The sequence below is a fragment of the Solanum lycopersicum genome, chromosome 10, assembly GCF_036512215.1.
Source record: "Solanum lycopersicum chromosome 10, SLM_r2.1".
NCBI lineage: Eukaryota > Viridiplantae > Streptophyta > Magnoliopsida > Solanales > Solanaceae > Solanum > Solanum lycopersicum.
The window spans coordinates 55,818,188-55,834,752 of NC_090809.1; the positions used below are offsets into that span (position 1 = coordinate 55,818,188).

Consider the following 16,565-nt stretch of genomic DNA (forward strand, 5'->3'; position numbering starts at 1 on the left):
AAATAAAAAATAAAACTTGATTGTTTTTTATTGCTATCACCTAGCCTTGCATGGTCAAATTAATGAAAAATAATAAAATAGTATTAATTGTTTTATATCACTTAGCAAGATTAAATAAATTAATAAATGAAGTGACTTTGATTGCTAATTGTAACCGCCACATAGATTGCATGAGATACGGCCAGGACCCACACTTGTGGACCTCGAGGGGTGCCTAACACCTTCCCCTTGAGGTAATTTGAACCCTAATCTCTGGCTCGTTGACCTTAGTTAGACTTAGTTAGGTTAGATAGATGTCCTAACGCGCCTTAATTCGTTAGGTGGCGACTCCAAACTCGAAATCCCAAAAGAGTTGTTAGGTCGTGCACAAAACCCGCTTTCTGCGAAAATGGGGCGCGACAAAACTCTTATAGCAATCGGATAAAGTAAATATAATTTTGATTACATAATTGATTAGATAAGTCGTTAAGGGTAATTTTTTTTTCATGTGGGGTTGTGACTATGTTGCAAAAAGAGAGAATCAAAATTTTCCAAAAAAAGTTCGGCCTCGAATGTTGTTGTTGCATCAAAATTATCATTGGTATTGCAACGCTGCTACAACTTGATGTTGCTCGATTGAAGCACTATCTTTATTTGGTATCAAGGATGACATCAAGAGTTAATATTCATGTATCATGGAAGATCATGTATCGCGAGTCAATATTTGTGCATCGCGGAAAATCATGCATCGTGAGTCAATATCCATACACCGTGAAAGATCATGCATTGCGAGTTAATATTCATGCATCACGAGTCACTACACCTCTTAAAGTGATTTCGTTTCCCCTAAAATAATTCATTATAAAATAATAATAGTAATTAAGTAAATAATTTTTTTTAGTTACAATATTTAAATAATTATTTTAAGAGGTTATTTAGTTAAATCGCCGGTGAATCGCGAGTTAGCGGGCATTCCGAGGGCCTAACACCTTCTCGAAATGTACATTGAACTTCGAACCCTTTTTCAACTGATTTTTATCTGTTTAAATCTTTTGAAAAAAAATAATTTTACGTTTTATTCTTGATTTTATTAAAAATCAAGTGGCGACTCTGTAATTTGGAAAATCGATTTCTCTTAATTTATAAGATTAATTAGTTTTTTCGAATCTTAGTCTTTTTTTTCTCTACTTATATATATATTTTAAAGTAAAATAGAAATGACGACTCCGCTGGGAAATAATTAAGTTCTAACCAAAATTATTTGACTATTTAGACTAATTATATTTATTAAACTGTTTATCTGTGATTAAATTGCTTAAAGTATAAAGTGACATTGCATATCATGACATATTTCTGATGTATGTATAGTATATTAAAGGACGGTTTGCGGAACCGCATCGAACTTTTTTATATTCGCCCTTTTTCAAAATTAGCGACAATTTATTGGTTTGTCTTGCGTCCAATGGTTGTCGCGAGTTTCAGCCCAAATTGTCTGTTTGGGTTCCCAGTCTCTTCAAAAGACACTCTAAGTAAACTAGCGTAGAGCTGAGCCAAATCCCGAATTTAGGAGGATTTGAACTAAGATGACCCAACGCCCAAGGCGTGTTGGACCCATTAGAAGCCCACCTTGTGTCTACTTGGCACAAATTGCCAAAAACAGACAATCATGCTTACATATTGATTGAAGGATGCATATGCATTTTAAAATAATTTATTGTCTATGGATGAGGATTGACTAATTTTTATTTGCTATTTTTGTAGGATGAATTCGACATACGAGCCTTCAAAAACAAGAATGGTTACTATCCCCGATGCTTTCCTCAAAGTATGGTGGAGGTTCATGAAGAACGATAATAAAATGATCGTTCAGAAACACATAGGTTACCTTTCGTCACTGCTAGAGATGAATGCTTGTCTGGCCTAATCGGGACGATGGTAAAATTCTGGGTAGTGGGAATGTGGTCTTTTGGTTCGGGGAAGTGGAAAATTGACGCCAACTATAGAAGAATTTCTTATTAGCTATAAAAATGTTGTTATGTGCAACAAAAGAAAACGACATCCAGATACAGATCTCCTAAATTCCATAATATGAGATTTCGTCAAAATTAGAGAAAAGTTGTCATTGGTTAAAGTCGAGCGGATGGACAAGCTCCCTGGACCAAATATACCTTTTAGAAAATTATATATGATTCGGGCGCATAAGGACTTATGAGAAATACAAAGACGAGTTCGTTTCAAAAGAAAAATGAAAAGAGACGCGTCCCCTCTCATTTGCAATATGTTTGCTCGGAACGATGGTTTTCCCTCAAGAGCCAAAATACACTATTCATCCTAGTGTGTTTATGGTCACTCATGCTATCTTCTATGGAGTGGATTACAAAGCATCAACAAAGTACTACACTTTAGCGCCTATGATTCTGGCTGACATCTATAGGGCTTTAGACAAGTGTCAGAGCGGATTTTTTCAAGGGTGTAATCTGATACTACAGTGGTGGATGATGCAACATTTGATCAAGACTCATAATCCAAAAGAACCAAATCCCCTAAGGCAGTCAAACGAGCTACATGGTCATGATTGGTGGTTGTATCGCAATCGTTGCAATAAGACTGGAGGAGAGAGTTTTTAATATTCGAGGCTTCGAGGGCTGAGATAAGAAGACGTACAATGGTCAATAGATAGTTTGGTGGTAACTAAGAATATGGTGGTTCGAACAGAAAAGGTCCCTTATTTGGTATTTGTTGGGTTAAGAGGGACTAGACCATATGCTCCCGGTCGAGTTTTGAGACAACTAGGAGGGAAACAAGAGTTGCCCCAGATTGCAGATACGAGGAAATTTGCAACTGACCACGAGAATGGATGAGTTGCATTTGCTGAAGCTATGCGTAGGATGTGGAGATCTCGAAGAGTGTTGTGTGAACCTGTACCAAACAGGTTTCGTCCAGAATGTGTGAGGGAGTACAAAGAATGGTTGAAAAAGAGTCTCACTAGAACTATTGAGCCTGGTCCAAACGTTCCTCACATTATTGCAGATGTTGGAGCAAAACATCAAGTCTGACTTCATCGACTTCAAGAGAAGTTTGATAAGAATGAATTAGCGCATCAACGTCATCACTCAGAAGACGCCAAAGTTATAGCTCGATTGAAACAAGAACTACGAAGAGCCAGTCAGTGCATGACAGAGTTAGATGATAGCATTCTAGTTGTCTCATCACAATATCATAACATAGCAAACAAAGTTAAATCAAAGCGAACTAAGTTTGTGCTCTTGCTAGAATGAGCTCTTAGCAGCTTTATTCAACCAAACTTCTACTATAGTCATTAACATATATTATGCACAACCCAATTATTTTACAAAACAATACAATCTTCACCAAACCAAAATTCAGCTCAAAACACATATCCCATCAACATAGATTCAAATAAAAATCATTCCTTTACACAAATAACAATAGATTTTCTTCTCAAGATTGATTGTTAAGTGTACATTCTTCAACTACAGACTGAACTAACACTGACAATCTTCACCAAACCAAAATACAGTTCAAGATTCCGTACCCCAACAAGTAACATTCAAATAAAAATCATTCCTTTAAACAAATAAACAAAAAAAAACTATTTTTTAAAGATTGGTTGAAAAACTGACTTGTTTGAAAAGAAGAGTCTGTTCTTCAAGAGTCCTAATACCCCCTGTAACACTTATAAAATATATATCCATAGGAAGATCATTCACATTTCCATTCCTTATCATTGACTTCTGATTTTGACACAAGTTAAGAACAAGAAAAAGAGACAAACATAAACAATATTGAGTAATCAAAGTACAAACCCATGATTTCTTCATCATTTTTCAATAAAACCCAAGATTCATTTTTTTTTGCAGATATAAACTAAAATCCCAGAAAACTTAAGCAATAATGAGGAGGAGTTTAGTTTTATATTATTTACTACTACTTTTCATTAAGAAAGCATGACCATATGTATCACTTACAAGCTTTCACTTGTATTATATCTTATGAACGGAAAAAAATGTGTAGTTGCTGAAAATCCATTATAGATGGGTAATTAAAAATTTAAAGAGAGAGAGAAATTGTGAAGGACTAAAGATGGAGATGATGATTAGATTTGAGAAGGTTAACATATATAGAGGATTCTAACATTGACAACTGGAGTTATTTTACAAACCATACGTATAATTTTAGGATATCCAGCTTATGTCACCTGTGTAATACTGTTTACAATGACAAATTTACCCTTCAACTTTTTGAAAATTAAAAAGCACACATGTTGAAATAAGGCTTTTCTATAATAGTAGAATATATATATATAATATTTATTTTGTACAAGTCACTTAGCTTTTAGTTTTAGTCTTAGCAATCACTTTAAGTCATTACACCTCTTAAAGCGATCTCCTCTTTACCCTTAAAATAATTCATTATAAAATGATAATAGTAAATAAGTAAATAATTTTTTTAGTTACAATATTTGAAAAAATTATTTTAAGAGGTCATTTAGTCAAATCTCCGGTCAACCGCGAGTTAGCGAGCATTCCGAGGGTCTAACACCTTCTCGGAATGTACATTGAACTTCAAACCCCTTTTCAACTGATTTTTATCTGTTTAAATCTTTTGAAAAAATAATTTTATGTTTTTTTCTTGATTTTATTAAAAATCAAGTAGCGACTCTGTAATTTGAAAAATTGATTTCTCTTAATTCATAAGATTAATTGGTTATTTCGAAACTTAGTCTTTTTTTTACTCTACCTATATATATATATATATATATATATATATATAAGTAGAACAACATTCGTAAATAAAAACACTAAACGACCTTGTTTGGCGCTTTTAAAGCTAAAGAACGACCCTTGGGCTATTCCAACTTGTTTTCCACCATTCTTGAAGCTAAAGGTAAGTTTTTCACCCCCTGAATTCACTTTTCAATCCGTAAAACATAATGGAATGGATCAATATTGATGGGTAAGGGTTTCTTGGTAGATTCTATGGTGAAATTAATCCTAAAATTGACTAGTTGGGGTCATGTATTTGATCTAGATTTTATAGAATTGTTAGTATTTCGGGTAATTAGCGATTGTTTGTTGATTCTCATATTATTGTGATTATTTGTAGACCAAGAACAAGCCAACAAATACAGAAAGAAAAGGATCAAGTTTCATAGGGTTTCAAGCTTGTTTCGAGGTAGATGATGGTAGTGATTTCATTATTTGTGTAATGTATGCATGTTCTTGTGTCGTTATGCTACTTATATTTATATGAATGTCGCAATATTGATCACATTATTGTAACTGAGATAGATGAATGATGTATCCATGAGATCAATATGTAAACGTATGATTGTGATGGTGTACTTGTGATTGTCATTGTGGTGTGTGATTGGGGATCGGATTGCCACATTTCGACAAGCTAATTTGGATTAAAATGTTGTCACGTTCCGACATAATATTAGATCGATTTACCACGTTCCGATGCAACTATGAGATCGGATTGCCACGTTATAACAAGCTAATTGAGATTGAGTACCACGCCGGTGCATTAACAGTTTGAGTTTGAGTTCTGTGAGAGGACCAATGATGTGTTAAGCATGTGAAATGTGTTGTCGAATTGTCATTTTAATAATGTTTTTTATGTTTATATATATATGCATGTGGTTATAATGTTGTTCGACTTGTTTATATTGTACTAGTGGGATAGCCGCCGTGATTGTGTAATGATTCTGCATTTGCTCTTATTTTTGTTGAGTGCAGGGCATCTTCAAGCGGCTATTGACATACCTCACTTTAGAGATTAGAGAATATCGCATCGACTTCAAGGGTGAGCTGCATCTTCCGGGCCCCCATGAAGTTTCTCCTTGGTCTATGTCCACCATTTCCGGACTTAGACCATTGCTTTAGTAGTTGTATAGTTCATTAGTATTTTTTTGTTTAGACTTGGTTATTTGTTAGTAGTTTTGGTAAATTGACTTTCAGTTTCTAGGTTTATCTTCCGTAAATGTTACTTATTAGATCTTTTGTTTAGTAATGATACTTCATTTTTTATCATTTAACTTGCTTTCATAACCTAAATGCCTTAGTTTTAAAATAATTGATTTAGTTGAATAGTATTATTGGTTCTCCCACCGGCTGATATGTATAGGTGTCAATCACGTTGAATTGGATCGTGACAACAATAGATAAGCCACTTATTGGATCACACATGTGAAGTGGTGCATTATTATTGGAGTTTGTTTCAATTGGGATACTTTGTTATTTGCACTATGTATTTTATTTCAGCTAGTATCTACATTATATCTTTAATTTGCCACATGTCATGGTATGATTCATTTTATTTTTCATGTTATAGTGTCTGAAAGTCACGCAGTCTATATACTTTGGGGTGATGTCATTGAAGTGTGTGATAGACACACTTTGGGTATATATAAGGTGTTCAATAAAAATATGGCCTCATTAAGGTGTCTAAATGGAAAAAACGTGCAAGTTTAAGGGGTCACTTATGTGTTCAGCCATTTATCTTATTAGTTGCATACATATGAATATATACGTCATTTTTTTATAATGTCACGGTCTCTTCCTTCTAGGTCAAAATTATACATTTTGAAGTTTTATTTATAGTAAATTTAATGATTGAAAGTTATGTTATGTTTGTCATTTTAACTATTTTCATTTTAAATCCATTGTTGTTATTTTTTTTCACATTTTGAATGAATCGTTTTCTTTATTTTACTCTATGCTTAATCACAAACCAACCCAATCAAAATCAATAATAACCCAACCGATAAATATATATTATATTTGATTTTAATAATTTTAAAACCTGATAAATTAATTTTAATTTAATCAATAATCAATAATCAATCCAAACCAACCATAGAACACCCTAATCTTTGACTATCTTAACGCATCCAAATTTAATCAATCGCCTATTTGACATCCCTACCTACTCAAAGCAACAGCCCATACAGTTAAAATTGGAGTAAAATAGTGATAGGAATAGGAAGATAGTAATTGGTTGATTAATTCGTCATCTCTTGAGATGATCGGAGGTATCCTACTTCCGGCGCCGGCACAACTGTTAAGTCATCGGCTAAGCCTCTGGAACCGCCGTCCACGGCCAGGCCCTCGGTGCTCATTGAGCAAACAAGGCCACCGCTTTCTCTCCACCCTTATCGCCACCGACTCCGACGATATCTCCGCTACCCGCCACTTACTTCGCAAATTTGTCGGCTCATCTTCCAAGCATGTTGCTCTCAGTACTCTATCTCACCTTGTATCTCCTACTACTACCTCTCATTATCGCCTCTGTTCTCTTGCCCTCCCCGTACGTCTCTCTGTTATCATGTATTTCAGTTTGTCCTCAATTCACTGTGAAGCAGAATGTTTATTTTTGCAGATATGTTTTACATTTTTTCCTATTAATTGATCACCTCTATGTATGACTCAATGCGAAGCAAATTGTTTGTTTTAAGCTGTATCATTATGTATTTTCAATTTGTCATACTAATTATTGTTTGCGGTAAATTTGATTAAATGCAAAGCAAAATTTTATCTGCAGTTGTATTTGGAAATCAGTGAAGCGTCATGGTTTGATTGGAACTCCAAACTAGTGGCAGAATTGGTTGCGTTGCTTTATAAGCTAGAGAGATTTGATGAAGCTGAAACCCTAGTTACTGAATCGGTATCTAAATTGGGAAGCCGAGAACGAGATTTATGCAGTTTCTACTCTCAATTAATCTATTCACAATCTAAGCACAATTCGGAGAGAGGAGTTTTGGATTATTGTACAAAGCTGAAGCTTGTTCTCTTGCATTCCTCGTCTGTTTATTTGAAGCAACGAGGGTATGCCTCAATGGTTGAAGGATTTTGTCTAATTGGATTACCGCGTAAAGCTGAGGAATTGATGGAAGAGATGAAGGAATTAGGACTGAAATTGTCAAAATTTGAGTTTAGGTCTCTAGTTTATTCATATGGGAAATCAGGATACTTAAGAGATATGAAAAGGATTGTAGTTGAAATGGAGCGCATGGGATTTCAATTAGATACAGTTGGCTCGAATATGGTGCTTAATTCATTTGGATCTCACAATGAGTTGTCAGAATTGGTTTCATCGCTCCAAAAAATTGAAGCTTCAGGTGTTCTGTTTTCTATTAGAACTTACAATTCAGTTCTGAATTCCTGCCCAACAATTAGTCTATTACTGCAAGATCTGAAGAGTGTCCCTCTTTCTCTGGAAGAGTTAATGGGCAATCTGGATGAGAATGAAGCGGTTTTGGTGAAGATATTGGTTGGATCCTCTGTTTTGGAGGAGACAATGCAGTGGAAGCCAAAAGAGTTGAAGTTGGACTTGCATGGGATGCATTTGACCTCTGCTTATCTGATCATATTACAATGGTTTCATCAGCTTCAATGCAAGTTTCTTGCCGAAAATCGTGTTCTTCCAGGTGAAATCATAGTGGTTTGTGGAGCAGGAAAACACAGTGTTGTTAGAGGAGAATCCCCTGTGAAACGGTTGATCAAGGAAATACTACTGCGGATTGGATGTCCACTCAGGATTGATAGGAAGAACGTTGGATGTTTCATTGCTAAGGGAAAAGTTTTCATGGAGTGGTTATCAAATTATAATGCCACTATTCATGAAAGGATATCATGACAGCCACAAGTCCTAGATGTTTAATACATTAAGATGGTATCATGAAAGACCGCAAGAAGAAGCTGAAGAGGTTGAATTGGATTGATCCTTATCATACCAGTTGGTTATGAATGAGTAGAAACACGATCATCTTATATCCTCAAACATGAACTTTTCTGTTGCAATAGCGAGAAAGCTGATAAGAGAAAGGTAAATCATCATTAATAGTTGAAGCATGTCGCTTTTTGTTGAACAATTATCGTCAGCTATTGAAGTATCTAAAATTTTGCTGAATATCATGAGCCGTGCTAGCATTTAATATTTGGTTATTGGCCTAAATTACCTGTGTTTCACAATTGCAAAACTTCTGCATAGAAGTCCAACAAACAAATTGAGCTGCATAAGCAGTTCAATGCAGCTCAGAAGTAAGCAATCACAGCGTTTTGCACCCAAAATGGAGAAACAAATTGTTGCAAGATATCCTGTGTTAGCAATATATGAAATCATTACTCTCACAGGCTTTATAAGCAAATTCTTAAAGATCGAGGTCCTTGTTTGTGTGATTATTCATAATAGTGGAAGATAAACATGAAGGCAAAACCAATTTGCAGCATAGAATGCTCTACCTAACTAATCACATTACAATGTCTACAGCTCCATAGAGAAACAGTGGGTAGCAAAAGTATTGTTATTCTGTCTCATGATGGTATCCATATAACTGTCAGCATTAATTCAACATCCACCACTCTGCAATATTTGTGAGACCAACGGTGGACTAAGGAGTATTTACAAGTTCTTTGGGTCAAGAAATAGGAAACTCTCAACAAGTATCAAAGAACAATCTTGGTCTCCGCAGCAAGAGGCAATAATGATGTAGCTCCAACATGAACAATAATTCTGTGCAGCCGTGCTTCAGTATTTCTGATGTCCAGCCGCAGATTTAAGCAAGGTCAGCAGGAAGTTATGTCCCATTATTTTATTCGTGGTATGACAATAAATATTAGATCAATGTTCAGTAGGTGGGCGACTGAATGCAATTCACTCAATTAACCACTTCCTTCTTGCGAAAGTGATATTCAATGCAAGGGGACTTGCTAGTTTACTGTGAATCGAAAGAATCTCACTTCAAAGTAATTTAGCTGAAGTCAGCTCCTATAAAATTTATCATTACTAGAAATGTTGCGCTTTATGGGCTCGTCTATGAGATTGTAATATTGGAGGATTTTTTATTTTATTTTTTCAGTTTTTTTTTTAAAAAAAAATCCTCCAATATTACAATCTTGATCCCAATTTATCCCCGAATTGTTTGTTCTTGTAATCCATTTTCATTGTACATTATAAGAATATCCTTGGTATCTCCCCTTGATTGGTATATTCATCTTCTGTAGGCAGGGATAGATGTGTATAGTAGGTATAATAGGCATTGATAGATGTGCATCCTCGATGGCATATAACGACATACTCACTACTTTCGGTTCAAGATCTTTTATATAATTGCATGATTTCTTCAAAAAATCCTATATGCATTTATACTGACTTTACTTCCATTATCACTATGTGGATGAAGTGGCACTTTGTATCGCGAATCCTGAATCTGTCTATGTTAGAAGGGAAAAACTGCTAATTGTAGAGAACTTGTCTACTTTCAAAAGTGGAAAACAACTTCGGCCTTGACCATCAAGGGTAAGACACCAAAAACCCCGTGGCCTGAATGTCCTATTCTAATGAAAGAACATCAACAATAAAACTCTCGCCTCTAGAAATTGGAGCATCTGTGAGCCAATTCCTATTAGATTTTCATGTTTAATTCCCAGCAGTAGGCCAAGTTGAGGGAACCCTGTTGGATGTAATGGGAGGCATACCACGAACATTGATGTCAATGGGATACAACCGGTACTCAATGTCAAACTCTTTGAAAATTTTAATCATCTCCTCAATCAATTGAGCTCGTCTGTTCCATCTCTCTCCCATGTCCTGATGGTTAATTCGATGTCTGATCCATACAGATAGTTTCAACCTGTTTAGATCTTCTAGGTTCATCAACACCACCGAAGGAGAGGGATACCAGTGGTCCTTCTTGTTCTCAATATAACTGCAATAGCAAGCCACAAAGATTATGTCCAATCATAACTCATACTTGTTTAAATCTTCCAGGTTCTACATACTTTCTTCAAACTTCAAAGAATTCATAGTGGTGATAAAAGATTATATTGGATGACAAGAACAAACATATACCTGATCATTCTTTGTTTCATAGCAGCAATTTTCTCTGCTGGTGTAGAAATGTGGACCGTAAAATCAATTGAGTCTCCCATATCAGGACTGCGGTAGTAATTGCCAATAGGTCGTGTTAAAAGAGTGCTATTTGGATATATTATCTTTTGGTTGTCAAATCTCAGAAAGACGGTAGTTAAAATATTCATCTCTTCGACAATCATCTGAAAAATGAAAAAAATAAATAAATCAAGCCTTACTAAACACATAAATGCACTAACAATAATGTTCCCAATCTTCCATTTTATATGATATACATAAATACACTAACAAGAATGACACCTTTTTATAGTTGGAAAGTTTTTAACATAAACTTTCCGTTTTACCCTTTATGATATGCTCTTATAACCATAGAATTGTCATGACACGTTTGAGATCACAAGCTCTATCAGTGCTTTTGGTATGTGTCAAAAGTCATTCTTTCATAAGTTATATGACGTATCTGATGCTGTCATGTAAAATGAAAAGGATGGAGTATTATTTTGGTTGAATAGACATAACAAAGTGGAAAAAAGATCAAGAAAGTATGCTATATACCTGAACTGAATCTATCTCACATCGGTCGCCCACATCAAAAGGATGCATCACAAATAAGAATATAATAGATTCAAATATGGTTTTGCATGTGTTTCCAAATACAAATGCCACAACGACGACTTGAGAGCTGATAAAGAGCAAGAACTTGCTGGTTGCGATCCCTAAAATCACGAGGCAGATGACCAGAATGATGATGCTGACTAAAACATTCACCATCTGATGAAGTTTGTTCACTGCTGTTTTTGTATCATTTAGTGTCAAAGCTAGAGCTCTCCGTTCTCTGAATGCATTCACCTACAAAAATTAAGGATAGTTATTTGATACTCCTATTTGTGTCTGCAATTTGATAAGATCGCAAGAGTATGTGCTCAACTTCATCAAGAATTAATGAGTGAAAAGGTACAGTTAAACTCCTTGTGGATATATCTTGTATCCACTGGCATACAGTCAGTGCAATTTAACTTGTTGTTGAGGGTCCTTGTCTTATTTCCAGGTTATATTAGTTCCACTGATTGGGGGTAATTTCCTTTAAAGTGATTTATATGTTAAATCCATTGCTTCTATGATCATTTCTTACCACCCAGTTCTTGAGTGATGCTTTACTGATCTTTTCTCTTTCTGGTGATCCTTCCACAAGATTCATAGTCTTCAGAGCTTCGTCATCTCGCAAGAAGCTACTTAAGTCCTTCAGATAGATGAACCTGTTAATATAACAAAGTTTGGGACTAAATTTACTGAAGTAATATGACCATTTGACTGTTTTTTTTAAGTATATTATCCTTTTGTCTGACATAGCAAGTATCAAAAGATATGGAAAAGTGTAACTGATCAAAACTTTAAGAATTTAGATTAATAGAAGTCACACTACGCCAGGTAGCTGGCTAAACCAAAGCTGTATATCGGTATGCAGTACAGCAGTAGTAATTCCAAGATTGGAAATGATTCAGGACTATGAAATGGTTATCTCCATATATTAGGTACTATTTTTTAACAAGAAAGATACGTAAAAGGATCACAAACTGTGGAAAATTACAGATATGTATCTTTCTATACTGATTTCTTTTGTGTTATCTGTATTAGCAGAAGATGAGGGGGAAGAAGCAGCAGGACAAGCTAGGAAACTTGATGAATAACGCGATACTGCAAATGATCTGGTTTGTTTTTCCTTTTTTCTTTTCTTTTTTGTTATTTTTCTTGTTTTGCGAGGTCACTTTCATGTATCTTTTTTCAGCTAAAAAATAAATCTACTTGTTTCGTCCTCATAGGAAAATAAGAGAAGGTTTTGCTCTTGAAAGTCTTCAAAAACTAGTAAAATAATGTGCTCTCTTACCTTAATTTTAACCTCTAAGAAGTTTGATATCTTCTAGTTCTAGAAAAATGATATTGGATTAATTAGATGTACTTGGAAATTATGAAATTACTTACTTGGACCTAGGCTTGGCAACATTTCTGAATATTTTCCTGGCAGCAACTTTGGCCTCATATTCACTTCTTATCTGTGTAGTAGAATCATCTTCTCTTTTGGTATCGTGTAATTGCTCATCCAACGTAGATATTACCCCGTATCTTACTATTTTAATCAATCTCTTCATATTCCAAGCTGAAATGTTCTTGGGATTCAATTTGTGCAAATGATCGATGGATATCCCTTGATTCGGTTCATCTGGATTTTTTGACAAGGGACCAGAAATGGCAATACTTACTGTTCTTGATGGTTTTGGTGTTGGTGTTTGCCCACCATTAACACTTGCACCCTTACTACTGTATCGAGGAGCAAGTGGGGGCCTAAGTTCTGGTGGCAACTGTGCCCCTGCAATATTCTGTAGCTTCCAAACCTCAGCCAATGTTCTGTCCTCTTCTTCTTGAGATCGATGGATTTCAAGCAAAGGGGGACCTGATAATGTCTCAATCACATACTGATTGAATAATGACTCTTGAATTCGATCGAAGAAAGTACTAACATGAAATGAAGATGCTAGGACTTTAACCATGAGAGTTTTCACCAACCATAACATTGTCCCAATTAGCATACATATCATCAGTTTATTGATGTACCCCAAGAACTGATTATTTGTATCAACTTTCTGATCAAACATGGAATGCCAAGCGATTAAAACCAACCCTAACCAAACACAATTCTGGACAGGTTTTCTAACACCATAAACGAAATATAGTACCCTTTTGCGCAATAGAAAATTCCTCTCAATACAGAACACAACTAACCGAATCACCCATCCTGATAACAATCTCCCACATATTAAAACAAGAACCAAAACTAACCATTTCCACAAATGAAGTCCTCTTAATATTCTGCTCTTCAACAAAGGAATAGTAAGTGTGCTGATTAAAGCTGTAACAATTACAATAAGACTTATCCATTGTAACAGTGTCCAGCAATCAACTTCGCCCTTTTTAAATTCTTCTGGAAGATCTTCATCGAATAATGGATCGTCATCTTCCTCCTCTGGTGGCTTTAGTATCCCCGAAGTTCTTCCTAACATTCCAGATTTTAATTGACCAGATTTTCCTATTTTTCCTGATCTCCTCTCAGGTATATCATGCGGGGGGTCAATTAGCCTTGATTTTGTCTTTGCTCTCCCTAATACACTCGCTCTTCTTTGAAACGAGGTGCACCTTAGCACCTGATCACTTTCACCACCACCATTTTTAGGAGTGTAATAAGTAGTGTTGCTGTTATTATTGTCATCTGGAGAATTATTTATGTTTATGGTCCTTCTTCTGTTCAGATGCTTTTGCTCATTGGGTGTTGCATCACTAATTTCACCATCCTCTTCATCGCTCGATGAATCATTATTATAAAGTTGGTCAGGCTCTATGTCAACCACGTTACTAGATGGTGACGGATCCTGAAATGAAACTCCAAGTTCTCTTGACGTTGTATGACTATGATTGTGTGTGTGATCAGGGGGGAAATTTATTAGTGGACTGGATCCAGCAGCGCTATGATCATTTTCAGGTTTCGGATGAGTCCTCAGCTCATCCATTTCCATGTCCATGTCCAATGTCATTTCACATCCAACAGCTCTTTGTTTATTCAAGAACTGTCCAATTAGTCTGGAGGGTGGATCCTCAGACATGTCCTTGCCTCGCTGGAGTGTCTTCGGGACGTTGTTTTGGGGCCCGTTATTCATTTCTTCTCTCCAAAATTCATAACTCGTCTCGTGCCATAACATATTATGTTCATTTCCATTGTTTTTTTCTCCGCCATCAATCTTTACAATGACCTCTCGTCGGTCATTAAGATCAATGGAAGACCTTGTCGTCAACGAGGAGGAGTTCATGGAGGAGCAAGCAGACGGGGCTTCTGGGCTTCGATGAGCCAATATAGGTTGGTTTTCGATGTCGTGGGCATCGGAGACCTTCTTATAAGAACCATGTGGTGTTAATGATTTCTTGAGAGAGGAAGAAAGTTGATCCATGATTTATAATTCCTGTGTATTCTTGAGGTTTAATTAATTTTCTCTAATCCTTCAGCTTGAAAAAAGAACATGTTTTTGGATGAATGTTTCGGTTATGGCAAATGCTGCAATTGGAAAACGTTATAATCCTATATTGAAGGTGGGGTATAAAGCTTTTGTGTGTTATTTTGAGAGATGTTAAAATATATATATATATATATATGGTTTTCTTGGGCTTTGACTAATTATGGTATTGACATGGGAAAAAGAAAAAGAAAAAAGAAACACGGTAAATACTTTATTCACATATGACAAATGGTATATGTAACGATAAATGAGGAGGTTAATTAATTAGCCAAAGTTTTTTTTCTTTCGGGCTGCAGCACATGAGCAAGGTTTTCTAGTTCAAGTTCAAATCTTTAACCTAAAAATTATCATGTTTAATAATATTTAGACAAATATGGAATAGCTAAAAGTAAGAAAAATAATTGGTAATTGAACAAAGCAATTGCTTGCTTTCTCTTAAATTAAATTTGTGGATATTGGAACAAAGCAATTGAAGACAAAGGAGTTATCACTTATTTTTGAAAAATAAGTGATAACTTGCGAGTACATGTGTTAAATGAAGAGAAGTGAATTTGAAAGAGTCAAAAATCAAAATTATTAATAGATAAGATTAGGCTTTCTGGCATGCTAATCTGTAGCAAGCGCCCAGATAATAACCTTGCATGCTTTCGCTTTGACGATCGTCGCATCTGACTTTTATATTTCATTATTCATAGATCTCCTTCTTTATCGTTGTTGGTCTAAAATAAATAAAAATTGAAATGAAATAGGCTAAAACACAGATTATAATTCACCTCATTTACAACTTTTACTCGCAAATTATAATTCACCTCATCTACAACTTTTAGTCGCAAATAAAATTTGTAATATGAATAAGTGCTCAACATTTTCTTTCATGCAAGTCCTTTCTAATTTCCTTTACAAATAAGTTGCACTTATATTAACCACAAAATATTTTAAATCTGCCAGTAAATTGCATTTGCAGATTTCCCCAAATGTTTAACATCTTCATCGGTAAAATGCCGGAACCCTAACTTTTTTTCTTTTTTTTTTGGTTTTCAAAATAGGGTTGCCATAAATATCTTTCCAAAAAAAATGGTTTTCTAATTGCATAAAAATTAGGTAGCAAACTCACAAATTGTCAAGTTATGAGATGTTTCTAATTAGTTTTAAAATGGATCACTCCATCACAACTGAGAAGTGCTACAATGGGCCCAATACATGTCCTTGTTCACCCCTGCGTACGCCACAAAAAGATGAATTGTGTGAATAGAATAGAGAGATAGTAGCGATACAAGTCACAAATGATTCATCAAACCAAAAAATACTTATAAACTATAAAACCACTAATTAGAACTACTTTAATGTTTACCAAACGCATAATTAGGTCAAAAATATTCATAAGCTAATTTAACCCACTCATAAGCATAGCTAAACACCCTCTAAGTTTCCAATTAAAAGTTCAATACAGAGATTCTTGATGTCACTATTATGTAAGTTATTGTTGTAATTATAGCAAAACTCAAGAAGAGGGGTGAATTGATCTCTCTTTCCAAGGTTAATATATCAGTCAGACTTCCCTGCAAATTAGAAGAGTAAACAAATATAACAATAACAAAAAAGAGAAGGGAAACAGTTGACATAGGTGTT

The 16,565-nt window shown here is 35.1% G+C and overlaps 2 protein-coding genes across 3 annotated transcripts; one reads left to right on the forward strand and one right to left on the reverse strand.

The window, feature by feature from the left end:
* Window positions 1-6,884: 6,884 nt before the first annotated feature.
* LOC101268811 (pentatricopeptide repeat-containing protein At2g17033) lies at window positions 6,885-9,991 on the forward strand. Its single transcript, XM_004248593.5, has 2 exons — window positions 6,885-7,311; window positions 7,546-9,991. Exons 1-2 carry the CDS (start codon window positions 7,027-7,029, stop codon window positions 8,638-8,640), a joined length of 1,380 nt encoding a protein of 459 aa, XP_004248641.1. The 5' UTR covers window positions 6,885-7,026; the 3' UTR covers window positions 8,641-9,991.
* Window positions 9,992-10,243: 252 nt separating this feature from the next.
* On the reverse strand, window positions 10,244-16,552 carry LOC101263769 (mechanosensitive ion channel protein 6). 2 transcript variants are annotated; one of them, XM_004248803.5, is made up of 5 exons: window positions 12,856-15,367; window positions 12,008-12,131; window positions 11,431-11,724; window positions 10,855-11,057; window positions 10,244-10,711 (listed from the first exon to the last, which is right to left on the reverse strand). In XM_004248803.5, exons 1-5 carry the CDS (start codon window positions 14,868-14,870, stop codon window positions 10,423-10,425), a joined length of 2,925 nt encoding a protein of 974 aa, XP_004248851.2. In that variant the 5' UTR covers window positions 14,871-15,367; the 3' UTR covers window positions 10,244-10,422. The 2 variants fall into 2 exon arrangements, 1 of the variants encoding a protein (XP_004248851.2); XR_002028790.3 differs by lacking the exon at window positions 10,244-10,711 and adding an exon at window positions 11,176-11,341 and having other exon boundaries at window positions 10,920-11,057; window positions 12,856-16,552.
* Window positions 16,553-16,565: the final 13 nt, after the last annotated feature.

Coding starts and splice junctions, on each gene's coding strand:
- LOC101268811 (XM_004248593.5), top strand. CDS start 7,027: ATGATCGGAGGTATCCTACTTCCGGCGCCGGCACAACTGTTAAGTCAT. Junction 7,312..7,545: donor TCTGTTCTCTTGCCCTCCCC/GTACGTCTCTCT, acceptor TTTTATCTGCAG/TTGTATTTGGAAATCAGTGA.
- LOC101263769 (XM_004248803.5), bottom strand. CDS start 14,870: ATGGATCAACTTTCTTCCTCTCTCAAGAAATCATTAACACCACATGGT. Junction 12,132..12,855: donor GTTGCCAAGCCTAGGTCCAA/GTAAGTAATTTC, acceptor TTATATTAACAG/GTTCATCTATCTGAAGGACT. Junction 11,725..12,007: donor CATCACTCAAGAACTGGGTG/GTAAGAAATGAT, acceptor TAATTTTTGTAG/GTGAATGCATTCAGAGAACG.